The sequence below is a fragment of the Triticum urartu genome, chromosome 5A, assembly GCF_056163025.1.
Source record: "Triticum urartu cultivar PI428250 chromosome 5A, HENAU_Tu73, whole genome shotgun sequence".
NCBI classification, from domain to species: domain Eukaryota; kingdom Viridiplantae; phylum Streptophyta; class Magnoliopsida; order Poales; family Poaceae; genus Triticum; species Triticum urartu.
This window is the reverse complement of record NC_141877.1, coordinates 112,133,116-112,152,853: the sequence shown is the minus strand read 5'-3', so window position 1 is coordinate 112,152,853 and position 19,738 is coordinate 112,133,116. Positions and strand designations below refer to the sequence as shown.

General features: G+C 46.9%; 1 protein-coding gene across 1 annotated transcript in view; it reads left to right on the top strand.

Moving 5' to 3' along the window:
- The window catches only part of LOC147970497 (uncharacterized), a 44,651-nt gene extending 25,766 nt beyond the window's left edge, over positions 1 to 18,885 (top strand). Inside the window, exon 4 of the mRNA XM_087523464.1 lies at positions 18,807 to 18,885. Within this exon, the coding sequence (XP_087379590.1) occupies positions 18,807 to 18,885 (79 nt within the window). The remainder of the gene's footprint in view (positions 1 to 18,806) is intronic.
- The last annotated feature ends 853 nt before the right edge of the window (positions 18,886 to 19,738 follow it).

Here is a 19,738-nt window from a genome sequence, read left to right as displayed (position 1 = left end):
CGAGTACCTTGGAAGTTGGCGATGAAGCGGGTGCGCATCTCGTCCCAGGAGGAGATCGTGCCTGGAGCCAGGTTCAGGAGCCAGGTGCGGGCCCCGTCCTTGAGCGCCATGGGGAACCAGTTCGCCATGACCTTCTCGTCTCTGTTGGCAGCTTCGATGCCCAGCTCGTAGAGCTGGAGGAACTCCGCAGGGTCAGCCGTGCCGTCGTAGCGAGGAGGCAGGTCTGGCTTGAACTTGCCGGGCCACGCGACACTGCATAGCTCGGTGGTGAAGGCACGGCAGCCTGCTGTGGCCACGGGAGGCCTTGGGTGACGGAGAGCTTGGTCTTGCGTGTCCCCACGCGCTATAGCTGGGAGCAGCGCGGGATCTTGACATGCTGGAGCAGGAGCATGGTCGCGACGTGCTGGAGCAGGGAGCGCCCGGGCAGCTTCTTGCGGGCGAGGGACTTCTTGGCAGCTATGCTCTTGCCGTGCTGGCACCTGATGGAGCGGGTTCCGCCCAGGGACCACGCGCCTTGGAGCCATGGTGCCTTCTTGAGGAGGAGGCGGCCGGGGCGCCGCCGGAGCCTCGTCGCCCGCGCGGGGCAGGGTGCGGTGCAGCAGAACGGACGGCGCAGAAGAGCCCCCTGCGGCGCGGACGAGCTCGGCGACGCGGTCGAGCCATTCTTCGTAGACGCCATCGACGGGACGGTAGCGCAGGAGCTCGTTTGCCGCGAGGAGCGCAGCTCGAGCCTCCATGGGTGCGCGGAGCGCGCAGGACGAAGAACCAGCTGGGGTGAGCGAGGGAGTAGCGGTGCGGCTATCTTGCTGCACAGACGGATGCTGAGACGATGCTTGCTACTCGTCCGCCGTCGGGCCGGTGGCGGCGTTGACGGCAGGTGACGGGGAACGGCGAGGACGCCCACCAACAGGAGCCGTCTGGGCGACGTGGGAAGCGAGAGCGGCCCGGCGCTCTGCGCGGGCCCGACGAGCGTCAGACATGGGCGCGATGGTCGGAGGAGAACGGGGTGGTGGAAGACAAATTCCGGCGCACCCCTACCTGGCGCGCCAAATGTCGGATTTCGGGTTCCGGCAGACCCTTGAGGTTCGAACACTGGGGTGCGCGCGGAGATTTCGCCTCCTACCTACCTGCACCCCTTTGCCTCGCTAAGATCTAAGCTATGGGAAGAACAACACAAGAGACACAGGGTTTATACTGGTTCGGGCCACCGTTGTGGTGTAATACCCTACTCCAGTGTGTGGTGTGGTGGATTGCCTCTTGGGCTGATGATGAGGAACAATACAAGGAAGAACAGCCTCGCGAGGGTCTGTTCTTGGCTGGGGCGATGAACTGCTGGGAGGAGTTCAGTCACCCTTCTCTCTCTCTCTCTCCGATTGTTGATGCCGATTCTCCTCCTCCCTCTCCTGTGGGGGGCTGGTCCTATTTATAGAGGCCCTGGTCCTCTTCCCAAATATCGAGCGGGAAGGAAGCCAACAATGGCGGGCTAATTTGAAGGGGGACAGCTAGTACCAGCTATCCTGACAAAAGTAGTCTTCGCCTGCACAAAGCTCTGGTGGTGACGTCGTCTTGGGCTCCACAATGACCTCCGTCTTGCAGTCATCCTGGTCTTGGTCTTGTTGCACCGAAGTGGCAACCTTTGCCTGATGCCTCGGTACTCCGCGGCTGCGCTTTCTCCCTTTGCACCAAAGATGAAAGGAGGACACTGCACGGGCAGGCACCCGCCTGGCGCCTTTGGTCATCATGGCTTGCGTCACGGGCACCTCGTGAGGCACCCCGCCTTGATCTCTCCGCCTCCTCGCGAGCCAGCCTGATGAGGCCGTGCCTGAGGAAGCTCCGTGTCGTCCGCCCCGCGAGGCTTGGCCCCTCACGAGGGTCTTGCGTCTGTGTTGATGAAGATGGGCCGTGCTGGGCCCCCCTTTGAGCCACGCGGCAGGCCGCAGGCAGGCAAGTCTGGGGACCCCCGTTCCTAGAACGCCGACACTATGAAGTTTGACAAATCCTCACTATGGTTTGTTTCTTCTCAGTAATCAAGCTCGAGGAAGGAAGAACAATGTGGCAGAGGACAGTGAGGCGAAACAACAATGGCCATCCAATTTTGCAGTTCCACTAAAATTGAGGAAGACATGCCCGGGAATGGAGATACACATCACTGTTTCCAAAAATATAAAAAGGGATATAGTGTTTTTACTTTGTTTTACAAGATTAACAACGACATCTCAATTTTCAATAAGAATTATGAAAAGTACACCAACGAACAGAAGCATCATGATTATCTTGATGGGAACTAAACCAGGATACCCGAGAAAAAAGCATTTCTTCATTTAACCAGTCATAGTATTAGATTAGCAGCAGCAATAGGAGCATACAGACAATGACCGCACAACCACCATGTACTTTTTATCGAAACAACATGTATACCTCCACCGAGGCATAACTCAGGACAACTTTTTGAGTGGCATTTCCTCTATAATAGTAGGTGATGTTGGACCAGCCGACGAAACCTAGCTACTATACATGGGGACCTGGGGAGTAGTCGCATAGAAGAAAACCCACATGCAGCGACCTGGGGAGCTGGACCAATACAAGAAGTTATACCTCAGGTGGGCGAGATGTCGCTTTGGTGGGCGAGCGGGATCTTCCCACACAATGGCAGCGAACAAGGGCATGAAGGATCTTCGTCCGCGCCAGCGCCGGCTCCGAGAGGACGGTGCGCATCGGCTTCCTCCATCGCCGACGGCGACAACGTCAACGCTGCACCTCCTCACCTCCCGCAACGGACGGGATTCGACCGGATCTGTGACCACCGGTGAGGAGAGAGATAGTGTGGACACTGTCATCTTGTTTTGATATGGAGAGGATGAGAGAGCGAGACACGAGAAACTCTATCAAACAAGAGGCTATAATGGAGTAAAAAAATCTCTCCATGGGAGTGGTTTTAAATAGAATGCATGCGTTCCTGGAAAAAAGAAACGAAAACTGGCGGACAATTTTTTAACGTACCAAGAAAGAGAACTCGATCAAAAACACGCCCCCGCTTCCAGGTCGCGAGAGTCGTCGCGCACACACAGATAGACATAAACATGCATATCCGTGTTTATGTAAAATTCCATTTCCATCTCCATCTCCAATCATATTTGTCCAACTGGCACATTATTTACATTATTAATTATATACGCGGCAATATTAACGTACAACATCTCTTGTTTGCGGGTGTCCGGACCGCTAGCATGGCCTGCTCCTGACCAACCCGAACCCTCTTCATCACCCGCACGTGCTTCCCGCCCGAAACGGTCAGTGCCGCGTTCATGCCCGGCCAGAGCGGACGCGACCTCCCACTGGCGCCGACATTGAAGCGGTGCCCCAACCGAGAGAGCATCGCTCGCGCCGCTTCCTGGTGCACGCGACTGCTCCGCGTTCAAAGGTCGCAATAGCCGGCCACAACATGCATGTAAAAAGTTCTTGGGAGTCTGTGCTACAGCTAGCTGTTGTCCCCCAACTCGTCAATCTCTTCCAGTAGTACTAGTACTCCATGGCGTGATCCATTGACAAGCAGGCGGGAAAGTTATCGTATACTTGGTTTGCGGTGAGTGGCATGCCGAGCAACCGTGTGGGGTCGAGCCGTGGAGGAGGGTGAGACACGAACGTGACAGACGTGATTTAAAGAGCAATGCTACACGCACGGACAAGTTTTTACGGGATTCACGGGGTGGTTTAGCTGGAAGGTTTTCAATGGATAGAAATAAGGTAGGGGGCCCACTCCCACTTAAAATTAGGGGGGAGAGAAGATTAGTTGTGAATGACCCCGTAAAAGATCCATGTAAAAGCGCGTGAGTTTATAATTTTCGTGATTTAAACGTTGGTTTTTCTCGATGGCGCGATCCACCGAAACGAAACATTGGTTTCTCTCCGTTTCCATTTTTTCTCAGGAAAGTTGTGAGAGCGTGTACGAAAGAAAAACTACTGATGGGGTCACTACGACTTAAACCCTAAACCCTAAACAGGATTTAATTTCCTGGCCAGGTAGAACCCGTCGAAGGAAAGACGGCTGGCACCCTTGGATCATACGATGCTTTTGTGCAGTTCCACTAAAATCGAGCTGAGCATCCCTGATGGCAAAGATATTGAACAAGTGTGATTAGAATAATAGTACTGGCACTAGTTCATGGGACATAAACTCATCACAAGTAGAAGCCGGTAGAAGTGAAGAAAGATCGACATGGAGATGGAGCTACGTGGGGAGCTGAGGCAGTGGAGCAAGCCGCCTCCAAAAGGAAGATGGACTACCTGGGACGTCAGGCTGTAGCTAGAAGGGCGGTTGGGACGCGGCATCGGCACATACCGCAGTGACCCCGGATTGGGACGCACCGACTGTGAATTCTCTCCCTCGCCGATGTCGACCGCGTCTACGCAGAACATTGTTCCCTTCCCCAAGCTGCGGGATCAGGCCGGATATGTGACCAGTGGTGTAGCCACCGTCGTTCTATGCTTGTGAACAGAGCAACCCAAGCAAGCAGGCTTGTAGCTTAGGCTCCTGCTAATGTATATATAGTGGTTTTGTTTTTCTCTCCATATCAACCATTTTATATTGCGTAGGTGTCATTGAAGAGTGAAATGATGGTTTCTTCTTCCGACTAACTTACTGTGTGATTTGACTGCTCCTTTAGTGTCCCCTACATGTACTCCCCCTACGTGTATGCAACAGTCACACGTACACATGGACACAAAAATGCGCGCGACGCCCTAATGCATGCATGTCTGAGCACATGATGGATGTGCGATGGATGTCCAGTCACACAGTCATGCTCAAGTGCTCAACCTACATGTGCATGCACACACATACTCAGCCAGGGTGACCTAGTGACCGTATAAACACCGGAAAATGTATATATTGAGCGCAATGAGCATATTATGAAGTCCACTAACCGTATTTTTACAAATATATAGTGACATACAGTGTATTTATCTCGTTTGAAATTAAGCCATATTAACCGAAGAGGAGGCAGTATGGACTAGCATTACTTTGCTGTGTCCCGTCAACTTGTCGAACAAGGAGAAGCTTGTAGGACGGGAGAAGCTTGCGCGCGGTGGCTCGCAGGACAAGGAGAAACTTTTGACTAATGCAAGCTCTCCCTCGCTCAGGCGGTGGATGTGCAATAGTTAATTCGGTGTCAAATTGCCAGAAGCATACACTATACTAGTACTACTATTGTTCGACTTCCCCGAAGAGGCGAACAGCCAAGCGCAAAGTTTACTAGTACTAGTACTACTACTATAGTCTATAGAGGTATGTACTATACTAGTAGTAGGAACCGGATGGAGGAGCGTCTACACTCTTATTATATTTTTAAAATGTGATAAAGCAATCTTCAACACATTTGGTTCTCTTCGAGGGTTCTCGCATGTGATAATGGAAGTTGATTGCATGGAACACTCGCCACAATTCTCGCTTAATTCTAGCTCATATCCTGTTAAAAATAGGAGCGCTCGGTAATATTTCCTCTTTTTTTGTTATTCAGCATGTAAACAGGTCAACAAACCTTGCGGCCCATCTTTGTGCGAACCGTGCTTGCTGCACTTTGAATGTGGCCGAGAGCTGGCTTGATGAAACACCTCGCTTCCTACTTCTTTTTTTGCGGGGTACCTCGGTTCCTAGTGACCAGTGTCTTGGCTGATCGTCCTAAGAATGCTTATATATGAATAAAGCTCTCTCATTTACCCACAAAAAAGATTAAGCCATATTAACCGGAAAGGAGGGAGTATGGACTAGCACTACTTTTTGGTGTGTCCTGTCAACTCGCAGAACAAGGAGAAGCTTGCAAGACAAGGTGAAGCTCGCTTACGCCTTTTGACTAATGCAATCTACCCTCGCCTAGGTGGTGGACATGCATCAGTTCATTCGGTGTCAGATTGCCAGAGGTATACACTGTAGTACCGAGCATGCGGAGTACCATCATTGTTCGACTTCACGAAGTGGCGAAGAGCCAAGCGCAAGGTTTAGTAGTATGAGTACTACTACTACTAGAACCGCATGGTGGAGCGTCTGTACTCTTATTTTTTTTAATCTTTGATAAAGTACACATTTATTCTGGAGAAGGGCGGAAAACGGCAACCCAACATGTAATGATGATATCGATCAACCATGCTCAAATATATCTTGGCCTCCGTGCGAGCTCGTCTGAGTGTTCTCGCTCCGCGTCTCTCTCAAGGAACGGCAAGTTGGCCATTTTACCGTCAATTGAGATCGGTTTGATCACACTCCGGTCCCACATGTCAGTGATATGCCAAGAGGAGGTGCGTTGACCGACTGGCCATACGCGTACTTGGTTTTGCACCTTCATACTACTCCTCCCTCCATCACAGTTTACAGGGCGCGCTTCATTATGATGCGTTTGCCTCAATGCATTTTCACCTCCAGAGAGACTTTAGACGCGTTTGGTTTAATGCTCAATTAATTCAAGCATGGTAACCGCAATCAAGTCCACAATTTTCTCTCGATGTACTACGGAGTGGAGTAAGTGCATGCATGTGTGTACCCGGGGTGGAAGCACTGCATGCATGTGTGTACGCATTATTTCCTCTAGTAATAGACGCTGTGCTATAACTACCAATGCTATTTTTCAGGCCGGTCGCTAGTCGCCTTGGTCCCAGAGATTTTTTCTTTTTCTGAACCGCGCTCTATAGACAGTGACGGATGGAGTAGTATCAGCGGATTCAAAGAAGAGCGTATTGATGGTTGCTCCTTCCGAGCAACTTACAGTGGGAAAGGTGGGGCTCAGGGGGTGTTTGGTTCAGGGACTTTTTAGTCCCAGATACTAGAAAAAGTCCCTAAAAAGTCCCTAGAAACCAAACAGGAGGGACTTTTTCTATAGAGACTAGAAAAAGACTCTACTGGATAGTCTTTTTTGATTAGTCCCTGGGACTAGAAAAAGTCCTAGGACTTCTGAACCAAACACCACCTTATTATTTGACTGCTCATTACTCACTATTAATGCGGCGCAACGACCGGGTTGTGTCTCCCATGCGGCTGTGCACTACCCCCTCGGTTCTTAAATATACTCCGGATTATTTTTCTTTCTAGAAATTTCAACTAGTGACTACTCAAATATTTGTCTTTTTAGAGATTCAAATGGCCTACTACATATGGATGTATATAGACATATTTTAGAGCGTAGATTCACTCATTTTTCTCCATATGTAGTCACTTGTTGAAATCTCTAGAAAGACAAATATTTAGGAATGGGGGGAGTACACATACGAAGCAAAATGAGTGAATCTACACTCTAAAATATGCCCATTTGAAATTTGTAAAAAGACAAATATTTAGGAACGAAGGAGTATAATTTTATGCATGGCACATGGACTCGGATGCCGAAGAGGCTTCTGGCAATGCTATCAAGCTTCCATCATTTGTTTACATAATTGACGTACTATACAAATAATTTTCCAGCGACATGAAATTGTACAATGGTATGAGCTTTCAGCTTTTGTTTCGTGTGTCTTGCCATCAATGCTCTTTCGGAAATAATAGAAAACTAACTTCCTTGCTAATGCATCTCAATTATTAGCAGATCAGAGCTTATATTTACATCACAATTGAAGACAAAGTTGTGAGAAGGTGTTAAATTAAAATTGATCCATGCTTTCATTGGCAGCAACATCCCCCCAGCTCTCTCTAAATCAACAAGGCATGTTGGGAAAAAAGTAGCTGTCTGGAGCATGCAACATTCCGGTCATTTTGTGTAGTTCCACTAAAATCGAACTGAGCATCCCTGTTCTGAAGATATTATGTGTGATTACGATAATAGAGGACTACTGATGAAATAATAACACACAAATAGAAGTCGATCACCTTTGCAGTCTCTCTTAAGACTAACTAGTTGGAGAAGATTAGGCTCGGAGTTGGATGAGGAGAATAGAGTAAAACCAATCTCCCTTTGTGAAGTCACACTGAAATGTAGAGATGTTGCCCGTGTGACATTTTAGTACAACTGCACAAAACACTCTTAAGAAAAAAGTGATTTGTGCAGTTCACCAAAAGGTCGCAATAGGAACGAGGTGAAATGGTTAGCCCTGTTTGCAAAAAAAGAGGTAGAAAGGAAAAAATTACTGGCCAATAACAGTTGATGACACATGCGACGACAAAAAAGAAGCATATTCCTTGTCCTAAGGGAAGATAACAACACGGTTATGTTTGTCTAAAACGGTGTGAGGATGAGATTGCAATATGGAAAGTACGCCGGACGAGCTACGTTTTGGGAAAAGAACTATGGAAGATCCACATGCAGCGACGTGGGAAGACGGGCAGTGGAGCAAGGCCGGAGGGGATAGATGGAGGTCATCGGGATGTAACTAGGTGAGCGGCGGCAGGCGGAATCTGCCCATACTGCGGCAGCGAGCAGGTGGCATAGGCCCTACCGCGCCGGAGCTTGGTCAGAGAGAACGGCGTGTACCACAGATCGAGACGTGCTACGTCGCCGCCGGCGAACGGAGAAATGATGCACGTCCTACCTTTCCTTCGGCAGACGGGATGCAGCCGGATCAGTGACCAATAGTGAGAGAGAGAGGCCACCATAGCCTTGTTTGAGATACTCAGAAGAGAGACAAACCAGGCATGCAGGCTCCATTGTATATAGTGGAGCGGACTACCCTTTTCTCCATAAAAATCATTTTATATTCTATGTACGTGCCATTGAGCGATATAACTTTATTTAAAAGTAACGCGCCAACACATCAAGTCGAACTTTGTTTCGTGCACGCGTGGTACACGACCTCCGTAGGTAAACAACCGCTACAGGCGTTCAAATTAGCACATGGGCTGCCATTTCGTACAGAAATGAGCTCCACCGTGTACCCGCGCGGGTGTGGCTGGGCACGAAGCGTGAGTACGTGCATGGTGCACCTATTCTCTTCTTGTATACGTACACCACCTACGTGGGGTTGTGTGAGAGAGATACAAACATAGAGAGATATAGTGTGTGGGTTCGTGAGAGTTTTTTTTTTGGGGGGGGGGGGTCAATCAAAAAATGTAACATATGCAATGTGTGTGAAATAGAGTCCTGGATATATCATATATATAGAGGGGGCGATCCACGAGAAGAGAGTGGAGGTATCATCGGCTTGAGGTGTCCATAGAATCAAAGAGAGGGATGATGTTTGTGTGTGTGCGCGCGCGATCGATAAAGAGTGCCATCGAATTTGTGTGTGCCCACGTCAAAGATATAGAGCGGATGGCCTACTAGAACATGAGAGGGGACAGGTGCAGTTTGTCTCTGTGGCATGGATACCTACCTACAACGCTCGACTATCGGTGTATGGTGGGGGGAGGCCTAATTAGCTATAGAGGTACAATGGCTGGTATATGTGTGGAGGAGGAGAGAGGCCTACCTCATGTATTAAGGGAGATCGATCTACCTCATGTATTAAGGGAGATCGATCGGCATCCAAGCATATGTGTAGGAGAGGAATAAGGTTGGGAGAGAGACAGAGCTAGAGTGTAGGAGGGGGTGGTAGTAGAGTTGCTTCTAACAAATGGTGGGATAGGCTTGCTAGACAACCAGAGGGCACGCCTGTAATATCAATAAGAGAGGGGATGGCTGCCTGTCTGTGCACGTGCGTGTGAGAGAAGGGTCAGGAGGCATGCACGAATGATGAGGGGGAATGATATGGCTGTGGTAAGCAGACGTAACTACATAGGAAGATCAATCGTCCTTTGTCAGAGAAAGGAGAGACATAACTTGTGAGGTACATCGATCGATGGGGGGGTATAGTTAAAGTCGACCTAGGTATATTTTGGGATATCGATCGGTATACATGCATGTGTGTGTTAGAAGCAAATGAGGCACGGGGTGAAGGATAGAGAGAGAGGGATGCATCTAGGAGGTGGTGCGAGAGTCATACTATATCAAGGCGGAAGGAGTGTGCAAGTACGAGATCGATGAAAAGAGTGGTGGGAGTGAGGCATGGACGGTGATAAGAGAAGAGGGGAAGCTTGTGTTTGTGCTAGGCACACCTGGCTAGAGAGGCATGACGATCGATGTGTGCCGTAAAGAAGGAGCTGGGCCTACACACACCGTGGGTGAACGACCTAAAGTGAAAATACGAATTTGCGTGATGGAGCTAGAGAATGCTGAGGGAGGGTGAGAGGGATGTGGGCGTGTGCATGCACGAGAGAAAGTTAGCGCTAGCTACAAAGATAAGAGGATTGTGTGGGTGTAAAAGACAAATAGAGATCATTCTTCATTATAAAAAGAGAATTCGAATATTTGAAGAATTTATCGTAGTGTTTTAAACCGACGCATGTGTGAATATATATAACGGTGATACACATGGTGTGGTTATGAACATGTTATACTACATATAATATATTTTATCTCTACTCTTATAAAAAATGGAGTTGTTGATGATGGTGTGCCTGCCATCCTACAATATAGGCCGTCCGATTTATATCTGACGGATAGGAAGGAAACTATGGCAATTTTGAAAAAAGATACCCACACTCCTCTCCGTATTTGCAAATTAGGCCTCCCCTTGATCATGTTGATGTTCTGTGGAACGCATGGTCACCTTGCTAGTACTACGTATAATATATAGAACATTGATGATAATTTGGGATAATGTGTGGCTTTTGCAGCTCAAGTCTAAATACTTATCATAATGTAGGGGGCGGGGCACTATACTATGTGTTATAAACACGGTGTATGTATGGAACATGGTTTAGATTATGAATATATAGTTAGTACATCAAATGTACTGAGTGTATTCAAAAAATAGAATTCGAGTTCATGTAGTACACATAGTAACCATGTGGTGTGTTATTAAGGTAATACACAAATGATGGTTGAAGTTGGCAACAATCATGATTGTAGATTCTTATTGAAATAGAGAAACGAATTCAAATTCAGTTCGAATTACAGCGGTAGTATAGACATTTGGAATGCACTAAAATGTTGGTATGAGTAGGTTACATGCATCATACAGCAAGCGAAAAAATTTAATTGGACATAACATGGATTCATAATCCCTCCTCCTTCCATCAAAATAGGGCGTAATGCGTTTCTTAAGACCGCCTTTGACTATTGACAACATTAATAGTAGATGACATGCACAATGTGAAAATTATATCATTGAAAGAACCTTTCATAGACAAATTTAATGGTGTGCTTTGTGTAAGTTGCATGTCATATATTATTGCTCTAATATTTGGTCAAAGTTAGCATCGAAAAACGCATTAGGCCCTATATACATGGAAGGAGGGAGTAGCTTTGAATAGCATTTTTATAGTAAAATGGGGCAAGACTCTCTCTTTGTGTGGTGTGAATAGTTCTATTTTTTTCGTTTTCTTTTTGGTTGAGGGAAGTGCGAATTGATTTGGTACGTACAAGTACAATATTACACGTTAGGCTTGTCCCTAAAATTCAACCTGCGCCTTGTTATATCCCAAAAATTTAGATATCATGCTCCCAAAACTTGCGCCTTCACAACCCGCGCCTTGCTATCCAGAAATTACAACACGCGCGAAAACTGCCTCCAGCTGCCAAATCCCGACACACAAAATCCCCCTTCTAACCCTGAGCCGAAAGGACCGCTAGTTCAAATCAGTGGGGGTACTTTTGTAACACACCCTACATTTGGGACAAGCGCGTCCCTAAGTCATGTTTCACACCCTCCCATCGCCTCCTTTTTGCCTTTCAAAATCCCAGGCCGCCATAGCCTCTCCGCTCCAGTCGTGAAACCCCGCCCTCCTCCGTCCGCCACCTCATCACTGCCCAGCTGGAGCCTCTTCCCCGACGACGTCGTCCACCGCAATAGCTCGACGTCCCTCGTCCACCTCCCTGGATGAGGATCCGTCGTCCATCTCATCGTCCCGTGGGTTCAACCGCCCCGTCCTCCACCTCCAAGGAGCTGCTCCAACGATGGCCTCGTCTATCGCGGCTACTCCATCCCCACAGCGCCACCTGAACCTGCTCCACTGGAATCGCAGCATCCTCACCAACTCCTCGGACGAAGCCGAGGCCTACTCAGCGCCACCAAAGAGGTTGTACACTCATCGCATGGCACCTTCTCCTTAACTCGACCTCCTGGCACCGATGGTGCTCCATCCGGCACCCCCATGGAGCGGCTATATTGAAGCTGGCACCGCGGGCGACATCTCCACGGCGGCTCTCCCCCAGTGCGAGGCCCCTTCGGCGGCGGTGTCCATACCAGCCCAATCTGCTGCTGCTGCTCTGGCTCTTGCTCGATCGCTCGCTCGCCCAGCTGCTGCTACTCCGGCTCTCGCTCACTGGCTGGCGCTGCTGCTGCTCCCCCCTCGCTCATGTTGCTGCTCTGCTCCGATTTAGCTACAGTTCAGTCGACTAAAACGACTTTTGGGTCAGTCGATTTTCAGGGGGTGGGGGCCTCGCCAGAGTTACAAAAAAACCACCCACAGCGGGGACGGGGGCTCATCGGAGAGGTACCCTGCTATCTATCTTAGGGTTCAGGGTGGGGGCGGGGTGCCTAGAGGGCTGGCCGGGGCGGCGGCGGACCGGCGGTGGGGAGTTGTTTCGGGGCGGCGAGGCGGCGCTGGGGCTGGCGGTTCGGCCGGTGGTGGCTGGCGGCTCAGGGGGGTGCAGGTCGAAGATGAACTGTAGGCCCTCCCTAAACTACATGTCAAGTGCCTCTCTGCTACCATTGTGTTCAGTTTCGACAGTAACATTCAGATTCCACAGTAAATTTCATTTTCGATAGTTAAGTTCAGAGTCAACAGTTTTTACCTCATCTGTTGTAGCCAGGTGGTTTTTTGTGATGTAAATTTTACATATATTTTACATCATCTATTAGAGATGCTACTAGAATCTCACTTGAGATTGATGATGTCTGTCTTGTGCTGTTTCAGCCTTGACGCCCGGTTCACCTCTTGGACTCCAAGTCAGGTCCAAATTAATGTTCAAACTTGAGTTCTAAATTAGTTGTGGGGCACATATCGAAGAAGCAATGAATAGTATCTCTGTCTAATGTCTGGTTCACCTAGGGTATGCCTATGTTGTTCATCTTGGGAAGGAAACAAATAGTAAAGCAATCATCATCTATCTTTTTATTAAATTAAAGCAACCATCAGCCTGCTATCATTATTTCTGGATCCATCCACTGGTTGTTACCATCACTCTAAATTTCTGCATGCTCTCCTTACATAATCTCACCATATTTTTTCGTATGCATGTCAGATATTGTACACAGTCATGCTGAACATGTAGAGAAAAAGAGAAGAGTTTTGCACGGCAATACAATGTCATGCAGACATCGCTCCATGGTGGGTTCAATGGAAAACCCTCCCCACCCCTCTCCAGATTGTAATCCAGATGAAGATATCTATTCTGAGGCGGATTCAGACGCCGCTGACCACTCCTATTTACCCCCAAGGTGTTTGCTCTACCTTGGCATGATGATGTTAGTCATATCATGCATATGTTGCCTTGCAGTACCTACTTTGACATCATATATGTCATCTACTTAGTTTAGACATGTTCTGTAATGCCACCTGTTTAGTTTCTATATCATATATGGGAATTATGCAGTCTCATGTCTTTTAGCCAGCCATAATATATCTGAAGTGTGCAATGCCATCATGTTTAACCAGGCATCATATATTTGAATGATATCTTGCCCATCCTTTTCTTCATTACATTTCCATTTGTCAACAATGTTTGTACATTAAACTACTCTTCCTGTGAATCAGCCATTTGGGTGGGAGATTGAAAAATCTGGAGTGAAATCAAGGCCTTCAGAGCAAACAGTGCTACCCGCCGAAGTAGATCGCTTGTTGGGTCCCGATAGCTCCTCAGAGATGGATTCAGAGAAAGATGAATGGTCATATTCCCCCACCGAGGTGTATGCTCTAACTTGGCACGGTTATACTGCTCGTATCATGCATATGGTGTCTTGCATTGCATAGTTTAGACATCATATACACAATATTCAACACCGTGTTCTTAGTTCAGACATCATATTGAATGCCCTGTGTTTAGCATATAAATCACATATGTGAATTAAATGATGCGATCCTGATTACTTAGATAATGTGTAGGTGAATTATGTCATGCGATCCTGTTTAGTTATTCATCATATCTTTGAATTATGTTATGCTATGCTATCCAGTTTAGATAGACATCATATATATGAAATTATGTTATGCTATCCATTTTAGTTAAACAATATACTCCCTCCATTCGGAATTACTTGTCTCGGATATGGATGTATCTAGAACTAAAATACATCTAGATACATCCATTTCTGCGACAAGTAATTCTGAACGGAGGGAGTACATGTCAACTATTTCATGCCCTCTTTTTTCCACACTATCTATTGCATCTGTCTCTCATACAATGTCTGTACATTCAACTATGTTTCCTCTTTATCATCCATTTGAATTGGAGCGGGTGATGCCAGTATCTAGCGGACTAAAAACACGATCTTCAAATAAAACAGTGCTACCTCTTGGTGGAGATAGAACCCCGGTTGTACATGCACGAGAACCAGCCCTACCACACATAACCCAAACTCTCGCAGATTGTACCCCTACTATGATGGACAGAGAACCAGCTTCACCCAATCTAACCCCAACCCCAGCAGATAGTAACATAGATCTTGTTGACACAGCACCATCTCCACCATAGAGCTCCCAAACAAGAGCACTTAGTAAGGCAGCTCCAGTGCCCAAAGGGCCAGTACTACCACGACGAACCCCAACTCCACCAGTTAGTACGCATATTCCTGTGGAGGAAGCACAACCAGCTAGTCATAGTTTAGCATCTATCCCATTTGATTTGTTAAATCGTATGTGCGCATCTTCCCATCTTGGAAATATTATACTGAAGATGAAGGAAAATGCCAATTACAGGTGTTTGTCCAGGAGTTATGTGTAAGTAATGTTATTCATGGCAATTACTTTGCTTTGTCCCATACATCCTACCTCCATGATGGTTATAATACAACAAATTTTCCCATCGTTCTCTATAGAGAAGGACCGATTTGGAAACTCAAGATGAGGTAACATGTGCTAATACCTCTGCTATCTTCAAGAATGCTTGGTGGCAATATCAGAATTACCTAAAGAAAACGTATTTCACCGGCAAAGAAACTCATCAAATTCCCTTATGTTCTCCTGAGACACATCTACTGGACGATGACCGGGAACGCCTTGTTCTGTACTGGTCCCGAACCAAGAATGTGGTAAGGTCTATGAGCTCATTTTCTATTTTTAAGTGCTATATTCTTGCGTCTTACTGTACTTTGTTCATGTAGAACAAGTTCCTAAACCTGAAGAACAACTATTCTAATTTAAGATTCCATTGCTATCATAGTTCAAAAAAGCGCTAGGTGTTAATTGTGCGTTTTGCCACCGCCTTGCGCTTTACTGACCAAAGCGCATGCTTATGCGCAGTTATGCACAAATTAAGCATAGTTATGCGCAATGCGTTTTGCCAACGCCTAGAGCCTAGGCACGCTTAAGCGCTCGCTTAGGCTTGCCTTTTTTTAACTATGATTGCTATTGTGCATACTGCTTTGCTCTTGTATCACTGTATTTACTCATACAAACTTATTTTTAAATTGAAGGATCCAATCGAAACTCCAATGGCACAACAGGTATGTCCATGTGTGTTTCTTTAATAGGTTTGCTCTTATCAATAGCTCTGTTGTTATCAATTTCAATTGTGTATACAGTTGACTTCTCATATCATGCACATTCCTAGCATCACAACAGAGCCAATAGTGTTGTTGCACATGTAGACCCGTGGTACCCATCTCAAATCTTGTTGTGCCGTGTAGTTTCCCATGCTTTGTATTCTTCCACTGCTGCTTTGCCTTGAACTGATATGATTTGAACCATGTCTCTATTTTGATTTGGGAAGACAATGCAGTGACCATAGGACATCGATATATGTTTGTTTGATGCTTTTATTATGTACTAGTACTTGGCAATACAAGACTTGGTAGTTTAATCCTGTCCACCTTACTAATAAACTGGTTCACCGAAATGAGTTTCATATACTAGTACATGCTAAACCTGTTATGTGTCTGCTTGTTTCTTCTTTTACAATGCTGACAGAATATTGGGGAAGAGTGCCTTATTAAGCAATGGTAAAGGAAGTAATGCAGATAAGGTTCAGGATAGTGACACATCCTTGTTGGTCTCCAACAAAGCTGATAAAACAGCTAAGGAAGACTATCTCGAAGACAGTGAGACAACCCCAAAGTCCTGTCTTGGTTTAGTGTTTGAGTTACTGGCCAATACCGCTTGGACAAGCTATTCAAACTCACTGTCTGAATCAGTTCGGTTTCTAGAGTCTCAAATACAAGCTGAAAGACATCGATCGGCTGTGCTGTGACAAGAAGTGGAAGGACTGCGGAAGTCCCTGGAGCATTCAGATGCATACTTTCTGGTGCAACAGCAAGCGTTGGAGGATTTTAGCGCCAAACAGGACAAAGCTAATAAGTTTGCTAAGTTTATTGCCAACATGGTGGATACCCAGGATAACGTTTCTTGAGCTCTTCTGAAGTTGTTTTAGTTATGCTCTTGTTTCATTGTCGCGTTTATTTGCACTGGTGGCCAATTTTGACGGCCAGTGTATGTAATATGCTGCTTTAGTCCCTATATTTGCACTGGTGGCGAACTTTGATGCCCAGTGGATGTAATATGTGTAATAGCGGTAATAGGCTAGCGTTAATTGCTTGCTTATTTATTTCCTTATTGTCTTGTTTGGTTGTTTGCTTGTAGTCACTGCAGTTCTTTTTCTGTGTTTTTCTAGTGGCCACAATAACCTATTTTTGGAAAGTAGGCCAAAATAATCATGGCAACACACAGACTGTTGTAACCATGGGCCTCCTGCAGGCCGTATGATCCATGCGCCTTCTACGGGCCGTACGATCCATGGGCCTTCTATATGAGCCGTAGGATCCATGGGGCTTCTACGGGCCGTACGATCCATGGGCCTTCTACGGGCCGTACGATCCATGGGCCTTCTACGGGGCGTTTCATCATTTCACCAATCATGGGCCGTATTATTCATGGACCATAATGGGCCGTTAATAGGTCATATTTGATAACTCTATAAAAACATCCCAACGGGTTTTTTTACATGAAAATGGCCCAATGTATTAACGGGCCACAAATGGGCCGACTGTAACCACGGGCTGAATTTGGCCCACAAGCAGAAAATGACAATAACGGGCTGTAAGTAACCGAATGCTGGAAATGAGCCCAAGAATAAATGGGCCCTGAGAAGGCTGAAATATAACCTAGGCTAGAAATGGCCCAATGGAATAATGGGCCCTTAATGGGTATGAAGTGATACACTGTTCATTACGGGCCAGTTTCACCATGGGCCGTTAATGGGCCAAGAGTTACAAAGGGCCTCATATGGGCCGAAAGACGTCATGGGCCATACATGAGCCGCAAGTTAAAATGGGCTGGAATCATATTGGACGGCCCAGATGACGGTACTGGGTCTAATTCAGAGAGGTTGTAACGGGCCCTGGGTTAGTGGGCTGTAAATGGGCTATACGAGAACAGACCGTTAACAGGCTTCCCGTGGGCTGGCTTGCCACCTTTTGACCAAGTCAAACGGGCTGGTCTTTTCACAGGAATGGGCATCTCTTGGGATGTGCCACATGTCGACATATCATAGGCGCCTTGGGTCCAATGAGTGGATGGCATCTGTCCCAATGGTGAGCCGACACATGTTTCCTCCAGCCATTGATGATTTTACACATGGAAAATCCCCATTGGTCGGGGCTGTTAATGGGTTATCGGATCCAAAACCGAACCCGATAGCTTAACGGCGTTCCGTTACGGTGGATGCCACATGTCGGTCACCCTTGACGAAAGCACTTCTGTGACGCATGATTTATCGTCATGGAAGTGGACACTTCCGTGATGATAATTTTGGTAATGTCATGGAACACTTCTACGACAGCACATGTATGACTATCTTGATTCCGTCATAAAATCGTCATGGATGTACATCCATAAAAAAACGTGACCTATTGTGACAAACACATATCATCACGGAAGTGTATTTTTTTGTAGAGACTCATGAGTACGAAAAATCTATTGCGCAAGTCCCATAGTAACAATGAGAAACCGAAGAAAGGTATCGGTGGGGGTACTATTTTCTTCGAAGATGCTTCTTACACTTCGTCAGTAATGTAGCATAAGTTCCCTGAGCGCGCTTTGTCTGTTACTGCCTAATGGCCTGATTGCCTGGTTATCGGAAACACCGTCAATATTCTCAACAGGTGGAGCGCATAACACTTTTCGGCCCTTGACCGAAGAGGGAGAAGCCAACAGTCGGTTAAGACGCGTTTAAAGTTTGGGTGAACACACATATGATATAAGTACTTTGGTACATACAATCATTATACATATTTTTTTACCCAAGTCGCTTGGGGGCTCTTAAATTAGTATGAGCCGTTTTATAATAGATGTTTTCTTCTTAGTCGCTACGTAGTCTTTTTCTACCACTCCTTTATCGACTCAGGTGTATGATCAATAGCCGGGTAGCTTGGTTTCTCTCTAAAGCCGCTCGTGTTTAGTTCGCTAAACTGGCCTGAGAAACACTCCGCCTTCGGGATAGGGAGGTTGAAGACAAAGGCTGACCCCACTTGAAGTCTAGAGATCAGATGTGTCATGTCAAAGCACGATAGAAGTACAATTTGTAGACCAATTTCATATTGGCACCAAAACAGCTTGATTCAATCTAGATGTAAAGTTTTTTACGCATGTTTGTTGGCCTTTTTTGAGCTGATAACATCTTTCACCTATTTTTCAGGAAGCGGGACATTCTCTTGGTTGAGGTGTTCGGCGTGAAACTCTTTTCTAAAACTACAGTTCGACATCTTTCCTGCTGAACTCCACCTTGGTATTGTCAAAACATACATGACAGTTGACCTTGTTCCCGAGGAGGTACGATCCTAGGGTCGGCTATTTTGCCCAACCTAATTTTCAGGGGCTACTGCACTGACAATCCAATGCAGAAAATTTAAAGTGCAATATAGTTTTCGGGGAGATTATGATCATCAGGTTGGTTGGCCGCACCCAACCTGAGTCTCGAGGACTTTTCACACCGCTTTTTGTGTCCCGAAGTATTCTGCCGAGCTAGGAGTTGATCCTCGGGCCGATTTTGCGAATCAACCTAAGTCTCAGGGGCTACTGGGATTAGCGGTCTTATGTCATCTTTTAGGTGCATCTCGGGTTTTAGACCGATACGCACCTTGAGGGCTACTAGCTATATATCCCGATAGAGAATAAATGGCACCAATCGAAAATATTGAGAAAAAATCGGCCCGTAGTCGGGGTGGTGCACCACCTTTATGTAGTCCGGCATAAAGCTCGGGCGCCAGAGCATTTCTGGCATTAAGCTCGGCTAAACTCCTTTGACTTTTTTGAGCCAAGGTGATCTATGACACCTCGGATATAGCCCGGCGTTGGAGCTCGGATACTCTCCGGTGTTGGAGCTCGGATATAGTCCGGCGTTGGAGCTCGGATATAGTCCGGAGTTGGTGCTTGGCTACAAAGGATACCTCGAATGCAGTCCAGCATTGAGAGCCTGAACCTGGGTAAAATCATGTGTCCATGTTCCATCGCTCCAAGACGCCTAGCTGAGGACCCCTGCTACGAGATACGTCGGATATAGAACCGACAGTTGCAGAAAACCTTGTCGATACTGACCATTGTCGGGTTTTGGCGCTCGTTTGTCCATCT